This window comes from Aphelocoma coerulescens, chromosome 5 (assembly GCF_041296385.1).
Source record: "Aphelocoma coerulescens isolate FSJ_1873_10779 chromosome 5, UR_Acoe_1.0, whole genome shotgun sequence".
Taxonomy (NCBI): domain Eukaryota; kingdom Metazoa; phylum Chordata; class Aves; order Passeriformes; family Corvidae; genus Aphelocoma; species Aphelocoma coerulescens.
In genome coordinates this window covers 33,144,544-33,168,213 of record NC_091019.1, presented here as the reverse complement: position 1 = coordinate 33,168,213, position 23,670 = coordinate 33,144,544, and the positions used below count along the sequence as shown (strand labels likewise).

Here is a 23,670-nt window from a genome sequence, read left to right as displayed (position 1 = left end):
AGGATGGAGAAGAGCAGTGCCTCTGGCTGCAGTGTGGCCCTTGCTGTTCACAGGTAAGGCACACGGAATTGGCAGGGTGTGAATGTTTCACAGACAAATGGTAACAACTGGGGCCTTCAGGGAGCAGCTGGCCTGCAAAAGGCAAGATGTGCTGAGAGAGGTGAGAAGATGTCATTTGATTGCTTAGCTGCTTTTGAAAGGCTCAACAAGAAAGATTTAGCACTTGTGTAATTTCAACCAGGGTCTTTGGGACCTAGACTCTTGTAGACATGTGGATTCCTCCTCTGGAATTCCTGTCATATGTGTGACCATGAAGGAGTCACCTGGAGAGCTGCAAGCCATTTGTATTACCCAGCTTTGGGTAGAGCCTCACCTTATCAGCCTTTTTCTGTAATCTCAGTTTACACCTTCCCCTTCCATGAGAAGGCGCTGCTCTTGGCAGCCACCAGGCAGGAGACCGTGGCTCATCCTGCCTGGCTCTGTGCAGAGGCTCCTGAGGCACTCACAGCAATGCTGTGGGAGCTGACGCCCTGTGCTAGTGCCTAGAAAGAAGCTCGCTTTGTAACTCTCTGTGTCAGGATTTTTCCTCACTCTTTTATGGTGGCAGCAGACCTGGGCTCTCTAAATCTCAAAGGAAGAACTTCTCCCTCCATTGGTGTGAGTTGCCCTACCGCAGCCCATTGCCGTGCAGTGCCATTGCCTGCCAGCCCTGCAGCTCTGCCCCAACAGGCCAGCTTACATGGGAATAGGACTTCCCACCGTCTGCTGAAACTGATGTGTAGAACCTGTGCCCTCTGAAACTGCATTTCTAGATACATTATGTTTCTCCCAAGGTCACTTCTCTTCTGGCCCAGTCGTAGTGGTCAGTTAGTTCTTCAGTTTCTTTAGTACATGGTGCCAAAAGCATCCAACCATCAAAACCTTGTGCTCGCAGAGGGACAGGTTTGGAATAAGGGGTGTTTTAAGAGAGGAGGATACCATTTTTGCTGTGTTTGTCTTCCCCAGACACCAAAAGACATTTTGGGGCAGGTGGGAAGAGTCACGCTGCACTTTCATAGCATCTTAGCAACGTTACTTCCCCAGAAACAGCAATAATGCTGTGGCCTGTGGGCTTGCAATGACAGTTCAGCTCCTCATTTTGTTCCAAGCCTTGGCTGCGTTATCTGTCAGGAAGATAATTCCCTGACCTTGTGGTCAGGGGATGAGTGCTTTGCTTAGTGATTAAGCCACTGCAGTAGATAACATGCCGTGTTTAATCCCTTTGGTAGCTGCTCCTGGAGGGGGGGCAGAAGGGGCTGCAAAAATACAGTGGCTTCCAATAGGTCTGGAGACCTCAGAAATGGTGGCAACAATGTAGAAACTGTGGCTGTATGTGCCCATCCTCCTAAGTTAATTTGGGGGCAGACTGGAAAACAACCAGCCTATCTAGGGCACTATTTTGTCAAGTGATAGAGCCATATGGTGCAAAAACCCCACAGTCGTCTGAGGGCTTAGGCATGTCAGAAATCAGGGAGTCCCTTTGCGTACTGATCCTGTCTGCTAGCTGGCATATATAGAAAGAAGGTTTATAATTATTTTGCCTTCACTCTGTTGATGGGGGAAGGGACTCCTGAATAAACAACTAATCCTGCTGATTTGAACTGGGAAAGAATGAGCTACAGCCTTTCCTGCTGCTTCAAAGCTGTGGCTGGGAGATGGCTGTAAAGCATGCAGCTGGCATGCTGGAAAGCCCCACCAGCCTGCCTTATATCCAAGCAAGTGCAGCAAATGCATCAGAGCATGGGTGCATAACCAGGTTTCAGGTTGTACAAACTGAGGGTTGAAACTCACTCTCCCAGTGGTATTTAGGGTTCTGTCTGCAAGTGAATTCGGGGTGAGCTTTGACTGACAGGGTCTCACCTAGGAGGTTTCATCCCCACAGCCAGACTTCTGTCCCCTGCTTTTTGCTGTAATTCTGTTTCTTGCTCCTGCCAGAAAAGGAGAAGATGGACACATGAGCCCACATCCAGCTTGCCACCAGTGAGGCACCACCATTCTAGTGAGAAAACCCTTGGGGTTTTTGAGCAATCCTCTCTTCCCAGGCTGTCACTGCATAGTTAAGGATTACAATTCCCCTTTAATCTGGCTTTTCCCTTTCAGAAGGTCCCTGTTCTCTCTGGAAACAGCCCCAGCCTCATTTTACCTCTGGCTGTGGTGCCACCTCTGTTGGACACAGGAATGTGCTAGTTGTCACCATGTGTTTGCCCTTGGGCAATTGACCTTAGAAGGCAGGAACCAATCCCGGGCCTGGTGACTGAATCGAAATGGTTGCTTACAGATAAAGGCGGGGATGGATCTGGTCTTCGGGAAACACTGCCAGCCAGCAATCCAGCTCCCTAATGAGAACTGGACTACGGGCATGCTGCGGGTCTCTACCAAACTCTGGCAGTTTGACATTAAATTTGGTCTTTAAGGAAGAAAAAACCGAACAACTTTAAAAGAAAAAGAAAAGAAACAGAACAAAACCAACCAAAAAAAAACCCCAAAAAACCCCAACCAAAAAACCCCCAATTCAGCCTCCCCCCTCCCCCCCCCCCCCCCTAAAAAAAAAGCAGAATTAAAACAGTCTTTAGTAGAAATGTGCTTCTTCATCCTGTGGTCCTGAGATACATACCTCTTCTTAGCTCATCCTCCTGATCCTACCACTGACACACGGTAAAATCCTTTCACTGCCAGCCCAGATTCAAATACTAAAAGAAGTGCTCCTCATCACCCTCTGCTTCACAGGAGAACCCTGGGCACACTTGGCTGCTGCCCTAGAGCCCAAACGGTGGTGGTTAAGCTCAGGCTACTTCCTAAGTCTGTGGGCTGCTGCGTGACAGATGCCAGGAGCAGCACCCATGCAGGCCTGCGGTAGAGGAAGCCACTGGGCTGGGGTGCTCCAGAAGGCATTTCTCTGCTACTGTAATGGAGGAGCCTTCAACAGGTAGGAGACCTAAAAAAATTCACAATTCATCATGACTTTCATGTAGGGTCCCAGTCTTATTTTCATTATACTATACATTTGTTTAAGTCCTTTATGTGCTTACCCCAGGCTTCTCTTTTCCATCCTTACTCCCACCATGCATTCAGGACATGTTTCTTTGCTGTAGTGGTATGAGAGCCATCAAAGTTGGAGATGTCTAGAACAGTTTTTCTACAATTTTCCACTCTGGCCAACCCCAACCCTTGTTGGAAAACATCATTCCATTGTTACCTGAGGTTTTTCCACCATTCTTCATTCCCTGAGGGTATCTAAAATGTGTGAAACTGCTTGGCCATGTAAATCTGTTGCATGAGACATATAAACCATATCTCCTATGATTTTAAGGATATATGAATAACTCATTTTGTTATTTCTCTCTTCTTCACACATTCTTTCATTTCCTCTGGGGAGAAATTTTCTCCCTCTGCATTTGTGCCTCCAATTTCCCCACAGAAAAAAACTATGCTAAAATTATTCTCAATACCTCTGATACATCAAGTCCTTGGCCAGTCTTGCCTGCTTGCAGGATGCCTCCCTGTACCTGAGGACACTACAGTGCGTTGCCATGGAGAGGACTCAGACAGCATTACTGGGTCAGCAGGTACTGTACAGCATGGGAGTTGATACAGCACCGGCGTCAGGATGCGTGGAAGGGGCCCTGAGGATTCCAGGAGACACTGCAGAAATTCCCCTGGTCGCTTACAGCAAATTTTCTGTGCATCTGGGGACTCACAGGCTGTGACTGAATCATGTGGCATCTACATTACAGTACAGTGTCTTTGCAGGGAGGGATCTGCAGTTTCCCAGAGAAGGCAGGAGCTGCAAGAAATCTCTGGAGTAGCACAGTGCAGTCTGATCAGAGATACTTAGAGAGGACAGTAGCTCTGGGTGTGAACATCACTGCCCTCAGGAATCTCTACTTCTACAATTTTTTTGATGGAACCGTAAGTAAAATGCATCGAAATACCCGATTCTGCAAACAGATTGTGCAGGTTCTTTGAAATATTGTAGGAATTGCAGAAAACTTCTGTTACAAGACAGAATGCCTTCTGCCTGGAAAATATTAGGACTCACAGCACCCAAGAGATGTAAGCTGGAGTGACAGCTACCATGAAAAGTGATGTGGAGTGTATTTACAGCTAACCTAAGATGCCAGGTGCTCTAGCATTGTATAAAGCCCTGAAGCCCTCAGCTTGCCTAGCATTTTCTGAGAGCAGGCAGGTCACCTCTGGTTTACTGAAACAATCCTCCCTGGTTTTACTTCCTCCTGAGCAGCAGTAGGTGAAACTGATAACAGAAAAAGCAACATCATGACTTAGAGCTGTTACAACATATCTAAAATTCCTGTCATGACAGGTCATGCTGACCTACATGAGCTAGACATGAATTTACTGGCAGGTCATAAGAAGCTCGTGACAGTGGTGATAGGATAGATGTATCTTAGGATGCCAGCCTGTCCCCAGAGCACCTGTGCATGACGTGATGATGACTGCAGAAAGGAAAGCCTCCCTCTTGGGCAAGAAGAGACACTGCTTCCCATGCCAAGCACTGGTGTAAGCAGGGAGGGCAACAGCTAACAACTTCCTCTGGGGCTGTTAATGCTTGCCCCATTCATGGTACTGTCTGGGAAAGCAATGCAAGGGAAGCAAATTAGCAGCAGTGTTGATAACTAAAAATAAAACAGTAGCATCCCTTTGCTATGCCACACCACCACAGTTCTTCTGTAGGTTTTCAATCTACGCCACCCAAAGCCCAGATTCAGACAGTTCCTGTAGTTGCTCGTGTACAGACGTCCCAGTTTAAGGAAGAGCAGGGCAAATTAGTTTTCTTAAAGCCTCTGCAGACAAGTGGAGACTTGGCTGCACCCTGTGGTCAGCTCCCCAGGTACCTAGCTGCAGGCAATGGGAGCAGGAGCCTCAGAATCAAACTAGGAAACAAGGACAGCTTGACAGCTTCAGGTGGGAGCTGAAAATGGTGCAGAGGCTCCTACAATGTCTGGATGAGGGCTGCTGAAAAAAGTACCACTCTTCCATCAGGGTTCATTTCAGATTTGGACCCCCCGCATGGCTGTGTAGTGGTCCCTCTACAGTGAAAATAGTGCCTGCTCATGGATCTCACCTTCTCCTTGAAATCTGGAGAAATAGCTGTTGCTGGGAGGTAAACATGAAGCCTGCCTTGTCAGCATGTACAGGAGACAGGTGTGTAAGTAGAAAAGCTTGTGAACAGAGTGGTCCCCTCCTAGGGTCTAAGAAATTGCATGCAACGGGGCACTTAAAAAAACTCTCACCTGCTGGCTTCTTTCAGGAGGGAAAGGAAAATGGCTTCCAGCTTTACCTACACATCTGTGTTTTGTACTCCCTTCCTCATTTATTTTCCTGTCTCTTATAAATCTTTAAATAATTGCCAAAAATAGCACAGCTTACTTTGGAGGTGATTAAAAAAGAGACTAAATTATCACATCACCCTCCTACAAACCAAAACATTCCCAGTAGCACCCAACAGACAAAGAGCCAAATCTCTTACTCCCCACTCTTTAGCTTGCTGTCTGACAAGGTACTTCTGTGCCAGCTGCTCTTCCTCTCAGCTGCACTGAGCTGCTTAAGCAGACGCTGCTTTGTAAACACCCAGGAACACAGTGTCCAGCACCAGGGTATTGACAAATTTGTCACCCAGTCTAAAAATATCAACTGATATGTGACCCTCCCATCCCACTGCCTGGGTACTGCTCAGGCAGGAGGAAATTTCCACCAAGCTCTTGAAAGCATAAGCTCTCCCAAGCCACTGTGATTTACATAAATAATGAAAAGTTTAATATATCTAGGCTGTATTCACTCCTGCAATAACTCTGCTGCCCTAGAGAGGAAACTAATGGGATGAACTGGGCCCCGAAATGTTAATGTGCTGAAAGAAAGTGTTACTGTATGCTGTCATACATAGAGATCTAAGTGATTCTAGCTATCCAGGATGGTATAAGGATACTCAGTCCATGTTTACTCACTCATTTAGCATTTCATCTGTAGCTCCTGCCCATTTCTGCCAATGCACCTTCCTCTCACCCTGCCCCTGTCCTGGGCTCCCAGTGCAGCCTTATCTAACCTTCAGGCCCCCCATTTAAAAGTGTTTCAGGGTTTGGGGGCAATGCCCAGAAGTGATGGCTTAAAACCTTTATCATCGGTGAAGTATCAGCTGCAGATCAGGAGTCAGGGGAGCTGCCACAGCAGGGGCTCAGGGAAATATCCCTCCACTAGAACCAGGAGAGGTTAATTAGAGGAGTGCTCGAGGCTTAGGGAGAACATGAGTGAGAGCTCCAGCTAGATCAGGGAGGCCAACATGGCCTGGGGCAAATCACATCAGTTCTTTCTGCTTCAGTTTGCTTGTACTTAGGCTGGGGGCAATAACTAGTTTACCTCACAGCCAGGTCCTGAGATTAGATGCAGGGAGCTGTGTAAAGCACGTAAGAACAAAATAGCACTGGCAGTTTGGTTTTGTAATACAGGATGATTCTTACTGCCAGAGTGGTTTTGTAACTCAGAGGATTCCTTGGTGAATGGCAGGGATGTAGGAGGCAAGGGCAAAGTTACCAGAGAAAGACTTGGGTCCTTTCAGACTAGAATCTTACAATAACAAGGTAATGTTTCACAGTAAAGATGCATGGTCAAAGAACGGGCTAAGGACAAAGAAGTCAGACCTAGAACTGTATTTTTTTCATGTCCTAAGATGCATGTGGGATGTGGGGCATATTCCATTATGAAGGCTCTGAAGGCTGGCATCCCCAGAGCGCTGGATGCTCTCCATAAATGGAGAAATTGTTTCCAGGTGTCTTGTGTGCAAGAGCTTTGCATTTTTTCTCTTCTTCCTAGTGTTTTCTCTTCAAAACATCGCCTACTAGTATCTCACCAAAAAGGAGGCAAGAGCTGCTGCCTGCCTAGAAGTCAGAAGCATTATGATTTTCTGACTGTGCCTCCATACTGGCTCTTTACAGTGGATGCTACTTGCTTGCCAAGAACTGGTGGGGCTGCACTCCCACAAGCAGATGTATTAGGGCTCCGTCAGCTCGCACGGTAACATCCCTGAGCTGCGCTGCAAAGCAGCTGTCTCGGGGCTGATTTCCAGAAGGGCTCCAGTGTCTTCCTCTTCTTTGCCTACGACAGCCTTCTTTTACAACTATGAAGGCTAAGTCCAATCCTAACAAACTAAATTCCCTGGGAGCTTGACACAGCAAAGCATTAGAGCTTACATTTGACTGCTCTGAAGGAAGCCTTGTGTGATGTGAGAACAGATCACAGAGCACTTCCCAGAGCACCTCTGCTCTCCTGGATGTAGTGGCTGCTCTACTAAGCATCAGCACAGTCCCAGGTCCACAGAGCAGAACTATGTGTGAAGACACAGTTACCATTCATAATGTGCTGCATCTAACTAGCTTTGTATCTCATCCTTACATCTCCCTGCATCTTCTTTAAAACAAAACCCCAACCAAAAAAAGCCCAAACCAAAAAAACATGTTCAAAATGGCATTTCAACTATTACATTTTTGTCTTTACCAGCAGGAGAAGAACGCCCACAGCTGAATGCAAGTCTTTCTTGGATGCAACAACTGAAGCAATGGGAAGCCATCCTCAGGTAGGATATGATAAGCCTGGCTGACTATGTATTGCAAATTCTGTGTTTCTCACATCTCCCTGTCCAGCCTTGGCTTAATAAAGACATGCACATCAAACTAAGTCCCCTCTCAAACCTGTGAGCACTGCATATTCAGTGTTTGTTTAGTGAACAGAATTTCCCTGGTATTGGAGAAATTTTAGCGCAGAGTTAGCCTGGAGCTCCATAAGCATCCTAAGAGAAAAACAGTGGGTAACCAAGGCAAGAAATCTAATCCTTGCATCCCTCTTATTCATGTGGTGAAAGAATTTAGTATAAATTGGCTTAAAATTTACCTTGTAAAATATTAACTAGTGGTGTTGTGGCTGTTCCTCCTAATAGCTTTTCAACATATCTGCCAAATTCAACCTTGACAGAGAGATTTGTGTTTTAGTGATTAATTTTGTGTGAAGAGGAAGCATGCAGATAAGATTGGTGGCACTCTATCAGGCACTGAAGGGCTCCAGTTTCAGCCCAGATGCAGTTAAAAACTAGACAATCCACATAAGACAGATTCTGAACATGCAAAATGTGTTCCATTGTGTTCCAAAATTCCTCCAGAGCTCAGCCAAAAGAAACTGCTCCTTAGTGCTTCTCCTCCATGTTGCTTGCTTTGATTTTTAGTTCTCCCTAGCCTGCAGCTCAACAGCAAAAACACCAAATAAGCCCTGTCTAAAAGGGCCATACTTTTGATGTGTGACCCAGGGTTTAATTTCTGTTCCTACAGAAATCCAGCAGTAGAATTCCTTCTCAAATAAACAGAAGCATAAGCAGACCCAAGAAATACCTCTCACCCAAGCTGCTGACTTAAATTTTCCATGCTGCAATTTTAAACTCATAAACTCCACTGAATTTCACGGAATTTGGACTTAAACTACAACAGAAATAAAAAATATCCATACACAGATTAATGTCTTTTGAAAAAAAAATATTTTTTCTCAGATTGCACATTCAAAACTTCAGCTGTACACTGCACAGTATAGGAACACTAGTTCGCCAGTCCAATTACCATAATGTAGGTTTGTGTTGATTAGGTCAGCTGTAGCCCCAAGCTGTCAAACTCAGTAAGCAGCAAGAGATGGACCCCAGGTGTAATTACAGTCAGTGGCCAAGATGTGTCTCCTGGGCTGCAGAATGTTCTCGGTCTGGGAATGCCCTTGTCAGAGGGAGGTTTGGACGGTCTTCAGGTAGATTGCAGTAGAGTTTATGGGTAAAAATGCTGCTCCAGTTAGAGGCTGCCTGCTCATTCACCCAGCACTCTTTGCCTTCTTTCTGCTGTTTTCCAGCTCTCCCCATTTTCCCCTCTGCTAAATGAACCCAGCAGTGAATTTCAACCACAGTGCAATGACACAGGAAGCAAAAGCCCTCATATCCATGGTGGCAGGCTTTCTCTGCAGCCCCAAAGGCTACAAACCAGATGAAACATTGGCTATGCTGGAGTCACTGCAGGTTTTATCCCAACTCTAGTGCAGAGAGCGAGGGCAGTTTTTCACTGGTTGGATTTGGGCCACCGGCCATCTCTTTTCTAGGTCTTTGCTGCTACAAGGGCACACATAGATCACTGCGGCATGGACAACACGTGGACAAGTCTGTGTTTTTTCAAGGACCTTGTCCAGTGTTACAGCAGGATTTGTTTCATTGTTCTAATTGCTGCTTTGAGGACGAGGGTGAGGGGACAGCCTCCTTGCTGGAAACAGTAATGCAGCTATCCTTTCCACAGCTACCAGATTTTGGTGTTAATTAATGCTTTTCACCAAGGGATGTTTTACTTTGATAACCACTCAAATAAATAAATAAATAAATAAATAAATATTACTTTGTGCTTTGTAAGCAACATTTGTTCAAAGTCTTTGAAGTGCTTTGCCAAGCCAAGTCTTACTATTTCCTGTGAGTCCCAGCAACCCCAAGAGCCGAACTCCGCTTCTGTTTATATCAATAGGAGCAAGTCCAGCCTCTGGGGACTTGCCTGGCATTACACAGTGAGCCAATGGCTGACAGAGCAAACATTGCTCAGGTGCCCTAATTCCTACTTTCATGCTGCCTGCCCTTAACACCACCAATTGTACCATTACTCATAGAAGAGCAAGTTCTATAAAAATAAAAAAAATACCTACTTCTTCATTTTCAACACTGTTTTTGTAATGCTTCTAGCCTTGCAGGGCACCAAGGTGTATTTGGTCTATTGTTGCCATTACTGTTCGTTTAACACCTTCTTTAAAGCCATCTAGGAGGGTTTTGACCTGCTGTTACCTCCTGGGAAATTCTGGTAAGCAATCTACGCATGCGAGACTGCATGTCTGTGCCATATGTCAACCTTCTTCTGGTTTTCTCTTCTACTGCGTTGTACGTCAGAGACATCTGCAAAGAAACAAGATCCTGTCTGTTCTTGCTGCTTCTCCTCCATGCTCCAGATCTGACTGCTATCACCAGAGCAACCCAATACGGCGTCACGGACGGTGGAACAGAGAGCTGATGCTGCCCAGAGCCAGAAAAAGAAAAGCAAAGTGACTGCTTTGGATGTGTGCTTGCAACTCCAACTCAACAAAGAGTAAATGTGGAAACCTGGAGCAGAACACTGTTGTACTTGAATGCTGTGCACAGGGCACAGGTAGGCTTTTCACATTTCTGGTGTACTTAATTGCAGAAGGACTCAGTACCCTCTAAACAGTTTTGAGTTAACTCTTATAAAAAAGACATGATCCTCACCTAGGAGAATCTGTAATGTACCTTATTTTGTGCATCTACTCTTTCTTGTGCTCTGTATAAGAATACAACTCTTAGCACCAGTGGACAGAGAAATGCTGCCCTGATCAGTAGACGATGATAAGAGCTGGGTGGATGTCCCATTGTATGCAGCTCAGGAGAACTATAAGGTTGGAAGGGAACTCTGGAGGATATCTGGTCCAACCTCCTGCTCAAGATAGGGCAAATTGGATAAGGTGGCTGAGGGTCTTCTTGAGTTCTGAGAATTCCTGAGGGTGGTGATTTCCACTCACAAGTGACCTCCATATTTTCCCCCAAAATCCAGATTCCACAGGTTCCTTCATTTTTTTAACTTAATGAACAAGTACCTTGTGTGGGTGCTTGTCAGTTTGTGGATTGTCCACTAATTTCTCTCCTTTTCTCCCTCCTCCAAAAGAAAAGAAGGAATTCTACAGATGTGTTTGTAAGAGAAACTTGGAAAGGAGATGGAGTGATGAAGATACCTGGGAGGGGTAAGCGTTACAAACAGCAAAAACAAAATTGTGTTTGTGAGCACTTTCAGACAGCTTCTGCCCAGCTCTGATCACGATGTCTACTTACATGGCCTTGATCTGTGCTTTCCCTAGCTTGGTACCAGCAGCAGCCAAGGAGCACCCAGCGCATATGGCATTCTGTACTCCAGCCTTCCTCACCTTCAGCATGGGAGTGCAGCAGCTTTGAAAACGCAGTCCCGTAACCTAAACCAAACTGCTCATCACTCCAGGCAGAATAAGCTTGGGGGGTTTTAGTTCTTATTCAGCAGGCTCTAGTAGTCAGAAACCTCTGTTTGCATTTCCAGATGGAAAGTGCAGCTGTAGTCATCTCTGGTGTAAACAATCAGTAACTCAGAGGCTTCAAGCAGATTTTGCAGCCCTCTCTGAGAAAATGCATGTGCTTGTGGGTTGGAGGACACAAAAACTTGCTTCCTCTCTGTAAAGATGACTGAGGTCAGTCTTTAAAACACACCCAGAACGAAAAATGTATTTAAAACAGTATGTGAAATAGCTGCCACATTTTTGTGCGGTACCCTGCTCCCCCAAAATAAGAAATTAGGGTGGGTGATGATTTTCATTGTTTTTTAAATGCTCATGCTGAGGAGCTTTCTGTCACATTATGATGGACAAGCAGTGGTGGATCCTTACTCATCCATGGCAAGATCTTTCATTTCTTACTAAGGTGAGCATGCAGTTCTGCTTCGAAGGCCATCTTGTCAAAGGTGCGCACATTTGTCTCCTCCCGCACCTTTTCCCGGACATGGAATGATGCTCGAGCAACAGACCTGGCATTTTCTAAGACAGTCTTCTTCTCCTTGAATATCTGCTCACTTCTCTCCAGCTTCCTCTCTATAGAGAGGAGAATTTCCCTGCGCCGTAAGTCCTCATACTGTTCCACCTTTTGCTTGTTCATCTTCTGCACTTTTTCCTTTTCCAGACGGCTCAAGACCACTTTGCGAGCTTTTTCCTGAACAGCCTCTTCAGCCACCTGGGCAGCATGCTGGAGCTTTCTCTCTGTCTCTCTAGCCAGTGCTTCCAAGTGCTCCTTCTGCTCTCTTTCCTTCTTCTCTGCTGCCAGTTTAGCTCTTTGGATCTGCATGTCCTCACGCCTGGCCTTCTCCCTCAGCTCCTGGTTCCTCTTCTCCACAAGCTGCTCATAGTTCTCCTGAGCCTTTGTCAAACTCATCTTCAGGGATGCCTTCAGCATTTCCTTCTCTTCTGCCTCTTGCTTGGCCAGTTCCTTGAGCAAGGCCTCGTGCTTCAGCTTCTCTGCTTGGTTGAACAGTCTCTTCTCCTTCTGCAACTGCACCTCCTTCCTCAGCCTCTTCTGTGCAGCTGTGGACAGCTTCTCTTGCAGGAGCTGCTCCTCTCGTTCCTGGTGCTCCTTCTTGACCTCCTCCTTCGCCTTCAGGCTGAGCTCTTGATGGAGCTTTTTCTGCTTGTCCTCCTTGATGGCCCTCTCCAGCTTCTCCCTTCGCAGCCGCTCCTGCTTCTCTGCTTGCTCCCTCCACCTCTCTTCACACACCAGGAGCTGCCTCTGCTTCAGCAGGGCGGCTTCCTCCTGCTCCTGGTTCAGTCTCCCTCGCCGCTTCTCCACCTGGCTCTCCCACATCCGCTGACCCTGCAGGAGGGCCCTCTGCTTCTCTTTCTCCTCTTGCTCCTTCCGCTGCTCAGCAAGGCGCCGCTGGCTGTCCCACTGCAGATGGGCTGCCTGCCGCTGCTCCCGCAGGAGGTTGGCCTCCTGGTGCTTGGCGATCATCAGTGCTGCGATCTTCTTGTCTCTCTCAGGCACCTCTGAGAGGCCCTTCTTCCTCTTCACCTCCCTGACGATCCTCTCGACTCTCTGGGCAGTCTGTGGTGAGTGGCTGAGGTCGCCCAGGCTGAAGCTGCGCCCCATCAGGGCCCCGTTGGCGACGGCTACCCCCCGACCCCGGCCGCCCACCTTGCCCCCGCGCTCCCGCAGGCTCTCCCCGCTGTAGGACGACGAAGCGCCCGACTCTGAAGAGGTCTTGCCCCAGCTACCCTCGCGGCGCTTCTGCAGCGAGTCCAGGGAGTGGCTCTTGCCCTTGGCACCCCTCGATGCCCTGGCCTTCCCCCCGCCATGGGTCCGGGGCCCGCCGGCAGCTGCGGCCGCAGCCCGGGAGGAGATGCGGGCGGCGGGCGAAGGCGGCAGGCTGCCGAGGGGCGCGAGGATCCGCCTCTTCTCCTCCCGGATAATCCTCTCCCGCTCCTCCCGGCACTGCTGCAGCTTGCGGCGCCGCTCCCGCTCGTAGGCCTCGTAGAGGCCGGCGGCCACCCGCATGGAGCGCCCGGGCGCCTCTCTCAGCAGGTCCCCCAGCGCCCGCGGCAGCAGCTCCACGGGCCGCACGGCGCAGCGGGCGCAGGCCTCCAGCGACCGCGGGCTGGTCAGCACGTACCGGCTGCCCTCCGCCGCCGCGCAGTCGAAGTTGTACAGGTCCAGGTGCAGCAGCGGCGACTGCTCTCCAGGACGGGCCGGCTCTCCCCCCGCTGCCCCCCCGGGCGCCGGGCAGGGCTGCGGGGGAGGCTCGGCCGGCGGCTCCACCATGGCTCGGCCTGCGGGGCAGAGAGCGGCGGCGGGTGAGCGGGCGGACAGCGGGCGCACAGACCCCTTTGTGTCCCCGGGCAGGGGCGAGGAGCGGCTGGGAAGGGGCGGCGGGGTCTGCACCGGGGGTGCCTGGGCTTGGGCTGTCGTTGTGCAGGAATGGGGCAGGTTGCGGGAGGTGTTGGGCGCGGAAGGACAGTCTCCGGGGCGGGGGTGCCCGGGGCGGGGAGCTGTGTTTGGGCGGTCGGGCACAGGGGCGGGGTGGGGGAGTCTTTAGGACGCGCGGATTGTGCCCTGTGGTGCGTGCGGGGGCGTTCGGGGTGATGGGGGTGCTCGGGGTGACGTGGGGGGCGCTCAGAGTCCTCCGGCAGGTTTGGGCAGTGGGCGCAGAATTGTTCGGCAAGGAACGGGGGTGCTGGGGGTGCACGGCGTGTGTCTGGTCCGGGGGGCAGTCTGGGCTCAGGGTAGCCGGGCTATGAACGAGGATGCTTTAGGTGCGCCGGGCTTGGCGGAGTGGCGGACGAGGGTGTCCGCGCTTGAATGGTGAAAGGGGTGCTCCGGCGTGTCAGGCAGGGCTAGCAGCGGGACGGAGACCTAACCCCGGGCCGCCGCCCGCGGCGCAAGACGGAGCCCCCCGCCCGTCCCGGTCCCCCGCGGCACTCACCGGGCGGGCGCGGCCGCAGCCCCGCTCTTTGTCTCGGTGCCGGCGGCCTCGGGGATCAGGCGGGCGGCGGCGGCGGCTCCTCCATGGCAGCAACCCGGGCCCCACGCGGCGCCCTCTCCTGCGGGGCGGCGGCGGCGGGCACGGCGGCCGCCCGCAGGCTGCGGCGCCCCGCGCTGCCCGCTGCAGCCCCGCGCGGGGGGCGGGCGGAGGCGGGCGCGGGGGGAGCCCGCCCCGCAGCCCCGCGGCGGCGCCGGGCCGGGGGCAGCGCTGCGGCCGGGCGGGGGAGCCGCCCCCGCCTCCCCGCCGCGAGGGGCCGGGCCGGGCGCTGCTGCGGTGGGCGCGGTGCGGGGCTGTCTCGGGTGGCGGGTAAGCGCCCGGCCCGCGAGGAGCGTGTCCCTCCCTGCAGGCACCCCCGCTCCCTGTGTGCGCATCCCTCCATCCGTGCGTCCTGCCCTGCACCTGCCCTTCCGAGCTCACGTCTTTCCCTGCAGACCTTCCCCAAATGAGCGGCACTTTCACGGTCGTTCCCCCTGTTTTGCACTGTTCCTGCACACAAACAAGCCCATCTGTATTTGCCGTTAATACAGACAAAGATAAAAGGGGTGTAAGAAGGAGCAGGAGATGCTAACCCAGTTTTACAGATGGCAAACTGAACCCCAGGGAGATGAAAGTGCCTTGGGCCACCTAGGGAATCCACGCCAGAGCTGGAAAGGAATGGTAAAGCTCTCAGATTTCAGTTCAGTGCAGTTTCCAACCATGAAACCTTACTCCCTTTTGTGCCAGTGTAAGCTACTGCTTGATGCAGAGATGTGTCAGGCAATACAGTACACCTTTTTGAGTACCCCCTTTGAATACAGTGTTTGCAGTTACTTTGAAATATCCCTGGTTTCTGCAGGGATCCTGGACTCAACAGCCTCAATACAGTCGAGAAATGCTTTGCTCTGGAAATACCATTCAGCCAAAAGAGGATCGCTGCTGCTTGTGGAGGTGCAGAGCATCTGTGCCACTTAGTGGAGCAACTCTGATTTTTTCAGGCAGAGGACAGGAGTAGTAAACGCACCATTAGCCACTGTGTTATGAAGTCAGTGGTTTTCAGCAATTTCTCATTTAACTTCTACAGGTACGGCTTAATATGCTTTGCTTTAATACGGAAGGATATGATACTCACCAAAGGACTTTCCAGGATGGCCCAGGACAAGGATACAGAGAAGGACCGAAAAATGCCTGGGAGTTGTTAGCAGAAAGCTGAGGAGCTGCAGGTTGGTTGTCATTTCGTATTGTACAGGCAAAGACTTTGAATTGTGCTCATCCTGGTGCTGATGAATGCACAGGGTAATGATGCATCCACAGCAAGTGAGCAAACTCCACCAATAAACCATATTGGCTAATCTGATCTCATTCATTCATCGTCATGATAGTCTGCAGGGGACAGTTATAGAGTTTGGTTATTAGTCATGAGAAAAATCCTCAGGCCAGGGAACAGCTCTCTGCTGTCTGAAGAGCCCAGCTCTCTGGCTGATGGGGCTAACCATTAATACTTGCTGTAGTACTGTAGCTACAAGCCATAGCTGTGTTCCCTCCTCATGGGAAATATTAAGCTGGTAGGTGTATATGCCAGGTAGGGTGTAGGCTCCTCCAAGTTTTTGGTAGGTTGCTATTTCAGCCTTCATTGGGACTGTATTTGAGCCTTGATCTTTTCAAGTTTCCTTGTGGATCTTTGGGACTCCCGTAAGTGGTCTCCTAAATGCAGTTAAAAAGGGATTTATCAGGAGATTTTTAGAAGCAGCTGGATGTGACTTTAGGAGACATTACCACACACTATCCAAACATGGAATCATATCCCTACCTCGTCAAGACTAAAGGAGATTTGGGGTAGGGAAGGAGGAGATCACTGGAGGAGTTTAAGTGGATCGCTGCTAGTGAGTCATTTTTCCAGACACAATTATAAAGCCTAATTCTCTGTTGGCTAGATACGTCTAGAAATCTATGTGCTGAGTTGGAGCAGTACTATAAGGTTACTCTTTAATAAACATTTTCCTATTTTGCCTCACTACTAATGGTAGCAAGAGATGCAGGGCAGTGGAAAACTGGAACTACAGATTGAGTGGGTGGAAATTTTTGTATCACTTTGACAAATTCTTCCGTATGCCTTCCATTGCTCATGTATTAAGTACTTTCTTCCCATCCAACTTTAAAACTGCCCATACCTGGGTTCTTCTCTGCTCTCTTCATGAGAACTATTTCACAACCTACTACAGCTCATTGGTAAAAGCTTTTAAGTTAATTTCAGCTTTGGTTTTCCCTCTCTTTGTTTTGTCTTCTGTAAGTAATTTGCATTCCCTCCTGCTTGGGTGTATGCCTTACAAATGTTTGTAAACTGTTTCTATGTCCCCTCAGAGACACGGAACACATACTGTCATCACAAATCAATCCCCCATAGTTGCACTAGGAGCTGTCACCTATCTCCTCCCAGTGTGTTAGACTCTCATGGTAGCCACAGCCCTGAACTTAGCAGTGGGCTCCTGCCCAGCACTGGGCTCTGTGCTGCCTGGCAGGGTAGCTGTGTGCTCACTCCTGGTGCTGGAGCATTGCCTTCCTCCTCCCTAGCTAATTTCTTTGTGTCCCCTTCTCTAATTATCTAGCTCTCCTAAGGCTAGATCAACATAGTTTGACTTTCCAGAACTCTTCCTTCCTCTGCCAAGAGGAATGTTAGTTGGTGAATTATTTCCTCCTTGCTAAATAGCCTTTATTTTCCAGGTTGAATCCTGTCTTCATCTAGTTTGCAATTTCTACTCTCTGTCTCAGGCTGTTTATACTGTTCTTGGGATGACCCTGACCTATTGTCAGCTCTCAGCCTGTTCCCTCTTGCTTAGACTCTTCCTGGTTTTGCACCAGAGTATTTCCTGCACCTTCCTGAGCCCTGCGGATAAGGGGAAAGTGACAGCCTTGGAGAGAGGAGAGTAAGGAGCCCTCTGACACAATTTTGCTGGTATCTCCCAGGCATATTGCCCTTCTCTTCCTAGCTGCTGCTGGGACACAGGCACCAAGCATCTGCCCAAATATCTCCCTTCCCTGCCCAGATACACCAGACTGCCAGGATACACCAGACCCTCTCCAGCACAACCTTTTCCTGTCAGCTGGATGGTTTAAGCATTATTTTAAAACTTAAATGAGGTACTCAGTCTAATGTCTTACTGATCCCCATCGCCATGGTATCCCTGGTTCTTTCCCTCTGAACAGCCACTTGTCACATGCCATAATCCTTTGTTTACAGTCCTGCAGCTCATCCACCTGAGTGATTTTGCAACCTGCTATGTGATAATGCTGAACATAAAGTCCCATTTGACTTTATACATTGGGCTTGCCTGATAGCCAAGGTCCAAAGCCCAGCATGCCACAATGTCAGTGTAACAACCTGACAAAAGCCAAAGTCCTCTGTGAGATTTCAGTGTTGGTTCCTTTTTTACATTTCACATGCTTTGCCTTTGGTTTTTGTCACTCGGTGCTTCTGCTTTGCCTGCAGTCCTGGCACAGCCTGCCTTTCCCTTCCTCCATGGGTGGCAGGATGGGCATTTTCTTTGCTCCTGCTGCCGCAGACTGCCTGCTGGGGAGATGTGGGCAAGGCTTCTCTCCTCTGCAGCCCCCTGCCAGGCTGTTCTGGTGTGGTGAGTGCACAACATCCTGAGACTTCAAAGTAACCAGCCAAAGCTGAGGCACCGTTCCCACCGCTCACAGCCCAGAGGCTCTGCCTAATGTTGTCTGTCATCTGTGGCTGACCCTCATTGGAGTCTCTAGGCAAATGGAGCTTCTGGCTGGGGCAGATGCACAGAGCAGGGAAGCAGAGAAGAGATGGGGTGTGAGGAGGTAGCTGGGAATGGTGACATATGGTGGGGGTGATGCAGAGGGCTACTGCCAGAAGCAAAATGTTTGGCAGCCACTGGGGACAGACTCGCACTGCAAATACTGTATCTTTCACTCTAATATAAAGCTGAAGTCTAAGACCAGTGTGCTGACAGTGAGTTGTTATTCGTGTTTATCTTGCTGGGTAACACCATGGGGGTGTGCTGTTTGCTGTCTCACTGATACCAGTTAGTCCTCAGTAACTAAAAGATTTTGTTGGTCCTTGGCTGAAAGGATCTGCACAGAGTTGTCTCTCTCTGTATTAAGGACTGGCAGCAGTGTTGCTGCATGGATGCCTTCTTGGAGTCAAGCTGAACAGCTCTCTATTTGGCTTTGTGCAAGTTTGGCACATCTGCAATAGTTTTGTATTTGGGTAAACCTAGTCAGTTACCAGGGCTGTTTGAAAAAAATATGGTAGGCTGGCAGAGAAAATGAGGGGGGAAAACCTTGTCACTGCATATTTCCATGGAAACAGTATAGATGTAAGAGTAGATTTTATTTGGGTTTTGGGATATTCTGTTGTCAGTGGTTATTTCTGGACTAATTAGGATGTTGGCATATATTGGCATAAACCAAACCCCAGATGTAGCTGTTGAACCTAAGGCACTCAGTTCTTCTGGTCAGGCCTTGCTTCTTTAGAGAACTTACGGGTTGTGAGGGAGTTATGGAGCCTTTGCACATGCTGAATCATGGAGAATTTGGCCCCAAGATCATAGGGCAAACTTAAGATGAGGTAAACAAATACCTAAAATTAGTAAGAGGATGTTTTTGTTATGAGAGGTCTGAGTACACCACTGGAGTGAGCCATGCAGGACTACAGACTACATGTGCATGAGCTACTATCCATATACAAATAGTGCAGTGACCCAGAATAGTCTCTAATAAGCAAGTGCCATTGAGTGTAAACTCAACAGGAAGGTTACATCCTAATGCTGCATGGTTACATTTTCAAGCTGAAGCCAAAATGCAATTACATCCTATTCATTTACTTGAAAACTGTTGGTTTTGAGCAAATGATCAGTCTTCCATGCTGCTTCAGTTTCCAAGCTGTGCTATTTATTCTAACAGCCTGGAAGTCACAACATGAAGCTATTGAAGAACAGTAGGAAATATGACATTGCTGGTGATACTCTTCAAGGGAAGTAAAATGCAAAGTGGAATCAAACAGAACAAACTGTCAGATTAAGACTGGAGATTTTAAATTATTTTCATTTTAACTAATCTGAGGTGTGTATTAGCTGAATAGTAAGATTCTTTCTCTTTTTGTTTGATTTCTACCTTCAGCACTGCTTGGATTTTATTGGTTAGGTATTTTTAGAACTGCAAAAATCTCACATCACTCCTCCTTTGCCTATCAGAAGCCATCAGAACATAGTATTCTAGGATATAGTATTTAATGTTCCAATTTAAATATGAGCTAATTTTCCATTCCTAGATTGTACTTGGTCTTGTCTGATGGTACTGTGCCAAGGAGCTGGCAGACAGAAGGAAGAGATTTGCTGTCTGCTTCTGCTCTTATCTGGGAGTGATGCACATCAGGGAGCATGAGAGAGGTCAGGATTTGGAATCTGGACCTTTCTTTGTTTTGTTATCCATACACCCATGCTTATGGAGTGTAAAGGATGTATATGGGGCCTTTGCATTCAGCCTGCATTGGTGTCTAATATGGCCTGGGGAGAAAGGCAGAGATGTTAAACCCATGATGCCTGCTCTTGAATTCAGGAGAACTGGAGGACAAATATCCCACTCACGGAGGCAAAGTGAACACACATGGGCAGGGTTGCATCACTCACCTGCATTAGGTCCACGGGAGGTTGCCCAGGCCTGAGTTGCCCCTGCTGTTTTAACACTGTTTTAACAATGACCTGAGCCACCAACACTGCCATGACTTCGGCCAAAGCCCCTTATGAATAATTCTGCTTAAGTACCGGTGAATGGTTGCAGCTGAAGTCTACTACCCATAATGATAGGATTACATTTAAATTCCTTGAGTTATACCTATAGCTATATGTTTAGACTTTGGAGGGGATAAACTCTATTATTCTTTTACAACATGAGCTGGGATTATGAATTCCTTAGGCATCAGAGAGCATCTGTCCAGAACCACAGAGGCCATACCAGTTCCAGTGCAGTTCAGAACCCATCATCTGAATCCCATGTCAACAAAACCTCCCCAAGAGGGGAAACTGTTCTACCTGAAGAATGAGTAATTGCAACTGGAGACAGTGCCAAATGGATTTTTCTTTTCTATTGGGCTGATTTCTGGGAATAAAGCCAGCTGGAAGACTGCTAGAAGAAAATCTTCCTAACTCTGATCATATTTGCAATCACTTTTTATGCCAGATGTTGCCTCACAAAATATGAAAGTCAGCAGACAGTAGTTTTAGTATGCAGCTTGAAAAGAGCTGAGTTTTCTACAAAGAAAAGAAAATGAAGATTTGCTGCTTCCTTGAGGTGTACAGAGTCTGTGTATAGCCAAACAATGCAAAATTGTGTGGAAAAAACAGGTGGGAATCCAAGAAGTTAACAAATGTTCTGTGACAAAAACCTGCTGTGTAATAGAAAGACATCTACAGCTACCCTTAATTTTGAAGAAAAAGTCAAGAGATGCCTGACTTTCTTAATTTAATTTTCAGAGTTGATAGAGGAGAAGCTGAGTAAATTTGGCTGCTTTTTGGGAAATCGTGGAACATGAAGTTGTTGGAAAGAAGGAAGGGTTGACAACAATGGGTGTTAGACAGGAACAGGTTCAGTTCTTTGCTTGTCACTTTTTTACTGAGCAAGTGGTATGAGTTGGTATCTATGGTATCTGTACCGCCCTCTTCCATCTGTGAAGAAGAATAATAGCATCTTCCCTAAGCAGTGCATAGCCAATGTGATAATGAAGCCCTATATTAAATATATTAGATAAACTTGGCAGTGAGAGGGTTTCAAATGTTTGGAAGGTAACTTAAATTGCTTACAGGATTTTATGGTGAAGGAGGTCTTGTCCTTTATCCTCTTTGAAACAGAATCCCTCAGACAAGCAAGAGTGATCCCCTTTACCTCTTTACTGTAACACATAAGCAATGATGCAGCTACTCTATCATTGAACATACTAAAGGGATGGGTAGTTTCCCATAACAGTTTTGTAGAATTGGTGCTTCCTATGCATGTGTATATAGGTCAGATCCTGCAGTTTCTCTCCTTGAACTAACAGTCTCATTGGACTCAGTGATTTGGGTTTTGTTGTACAATTTTTTTCTTCTAACCCTCATGCTTTTAAGCACAGTGTAGGGATGAGATTAGTGAGATGGTGCTAGTACAGGTCCATGGCACTGAAGAACACCACAGTGAGATACCTGTGCAGCATGGCTGCTGTACAGTGGCACTGTGCCCAGGCAAATTGTTCTGCTGGGATTTGAGTGTGATTCTCTGTGACATGGGGTAGGTGCTGATTGTACCCAAATGAAGCAAATGCTAAGAAGGCAAATGTGATCTTCTTGTTTATTGGGCAAAGTGTCTCTGATAGAGGTGAGGAGTACACCACTGGTTTGCAAGCTACTGAGGAGACCCTGTGCAGAACACTGTGGGTTATTTCAGTGTTGGGAAATCCTGCAGGCAAAACTCTGGTAAGATTAAATTAAGTTTGAGGCAGCAGGGCTAGTTAGAATGATCAGTGAACCAGTAAGCTAGCCTTAGGACAGGGCACTAAAAGTGCTTCTATCCTTGAGCCTGTGGAATGAAATTTGAGGCAAGATGTGGCAGACTTTTAAAAATATGCAAGGGACCAGGCAATTTGCTCAGCCAGTGCCTTTCATGTATCCTGCATTTTGCTGTGCTAACCCAGGGGCATGTCACATACACCCTCAGAAATGCAGACTCTGAAGAAACCGCTCCTGTAAAAACCAGGGTGGTTTGGTTGTTGACTTCAACATTAGCAAGTCCTACAGGAAACTCCCTTTTCCTTGCTCTGAACATTTAGCCCTTAAGTGAAGTGGAATTAATACCATTTTGCTGTGTGGCTTGAAACTAGCACAACTGGAGCAGAAGTCAATTTACTGTATTTGAAAGAAAATTAATTAAGGCCTCATTTGTTTCCCTCAGAGAGAAAAGCTCTGGGTAGTTTCCAGGAGATGATTTTTTTTGAGCTTCTCTGGTACAGGCCTATATGTACAGAACAAATGTAGTGCAGCTTCGAGACCCAAATCCCTATAAAATCGAGGTTGTGAGCTGAGTCTTCTGACTGCCATGACAGCATGAAAGCCCTGGTGACTGCTCCACAACTGCATGTTGCATTTCAAGTCATAGAAAGGAAAAATCTCTTAATGCAGTGCATGTTTGCAGTACTCCAGGAAGGGAAATGTCATGGCAAGAATGGTGCTCATAGCCAGGTTTAGTCTTACCTGTTCTTCATCAGCAGACTGTGAACTCAAGTGCCCTAGCAAGGCAGAAGGGTGGATGGTGTGCCAAGATTTCTCTTTTATTCTTGTTTTTCCCATATTGCTTTAATAGTCTTTCGGAGATGAGCTGCTCTATTTACATCTACTCTGAATAATGAATAATGCCTTGCTAAACACAAAAGATGTGTGTGGGTTCCAGTGTATGATACTGGAAGTGTAACCAAGGGCTAGCAGAATGGGAGATGTGTGCAGAAGGAAGTGGGGAAAAAACAAAAGCAAACGAGATGTATAATCTACAGGAGGCTAATGGGCTGTGAGGATTTCAAAAGCACTTAAAAACTGAATTACTCCTGCAAAAATCCTATTTCAAACAAGTTGCCCATGAATAGGTCACAGAGGTGTTACCAGCAAGAAGGCAAAGGAACAAGGGTGTGCGTGGCTGTCATGTATGCCCAAGTGGGAGATGCTGTTTGCTAGAATGAGGCATGGCATGCTGGCAGCTCCAAGAAACAAAAGGCATCTCTGATGTGATGCCAGCTACTTGCTTTCCCACTGGAATCTGGATAGGGGGGGTTGATGGAAACAGAAAAAGGTGAGTAGCTCTCCTGCGTCATAGCGGTAAGAGCGCTCTCTGAGAAAAAAAGGCTTGTGAGAGAGTCCTCTGAAGCCAAAAAGTCTTTGATGACTGAGCTGGGAGCTCAAGGGTGTCTGTAATAGCCTGTCCTTAGAGTGAAGCTGTCTTAGTCCTTTGGTTTGCTGGCTGGGCAGCAATGTGGAGGGGAGAACAAATGGCACGGAGCAAGTACAGCACTCCCTCTTTGTCTGCAGGGGCACACAGCGCTGGGGAGAAGGAGGTCACATAGGATGGTAAGGTTACCAGGGCTCATGGCCAAGGATAGCTTTGTGAGATTGTGTGACAGCCTGAAGTAACATTATCTCTTAGACTATGTTTTTTCTTCACTTTTGATAGTGTTTAGACAGTCATGAGACCTTTTCCAGCTCAGCACCACCATCAGAAATCATATTTTATCAGTGGCTTCTCTCAGAAGTGAAGTTACCTTGAAATTGGAGTCATGTTAGATATGTGGCACCTGAACAGACTTCAGTAACTTTTGAAGTTGTATTGGGTTTGCATGGCCAAGCTTTGGTAGTGGGGGGGAGGGGTACAGGGGCAGCTTCTGTGAGAAGTGGCTAGAAGCTTCCTCCATGTCCAGCAGAGGCAATCCCTGGTGGCTCCACAGATGCATGTGCCTCTGATCAAGGCTGGGCCAGTTAGAAATGGT

The 23,670-nt window shown here is 48.0% G+C and overlaps 2 protein-coding genes across 7 annotated transcripts in view; one reads left to right on the top strand and one right to left on the bottom strand.

Annotated features, from left to right (window-relative positions):
- Nucleotides 1-11,533: 11,533 nt before the first annotated feature.
- Nucleotides 11,534-14,272, bottom strand: CCDC177 (coiled-coil domain containing 177). Its single transcript, XM_069017582.1, has 2 exons — nucleotides 14,106-14,272; nucleotides 11,534-13,452 (listed from the first exon to the last, which is right to left on the bottom strand). Exon 2 carries the CDS (start codon nucleotides 13,442-13,444, stop codon nucleotides 11,546-11,548), a length of 1,899 nt encoding a protein of 632 aa, XP_068873683.1. The 5' UTR covers nucleotides 13,445-13,452; nucleotides 14,106-14,272; the 3' UTR covers nucleotides 11,534-11,545.
- Nucleotides 13,404-23,670, top strand: part of SUSD6 (sushi domain containing 6) — a 100,323-nt gene continuing 90,056 nt past the window's right edge. For 4 of the 6 annotated variants that reach the window (XM_069017591.1, XM_069017586.1, XM_069017593.1 and 1 more), the window contains exons 1-2: nucleotides 13,404-13,476; nucleotides 15,226-15,364. The gene's annotated coding sequence lies outside the window, so the exon portion shown is untranslated. Of the gene's footprint in view, nucleotides 13,477-15,129; nucleotides 15,365-17,578; nucleotides 17,771-23,670 lie in introns of those variants that run through there. The other 2 variants (XM_069017584.1, XM_069017588.1) reach the window with 2 other exon arrangements.

Coding starts and splice junctions, on each gene's coding strand:
- CCDC177 (XM_069017582.1), bottom strand. CDS start 13,444: ATGGTGGAGCCGCCGGCCGAGCCTCCCCCGCAGCCCTGCCCGGCGCCC.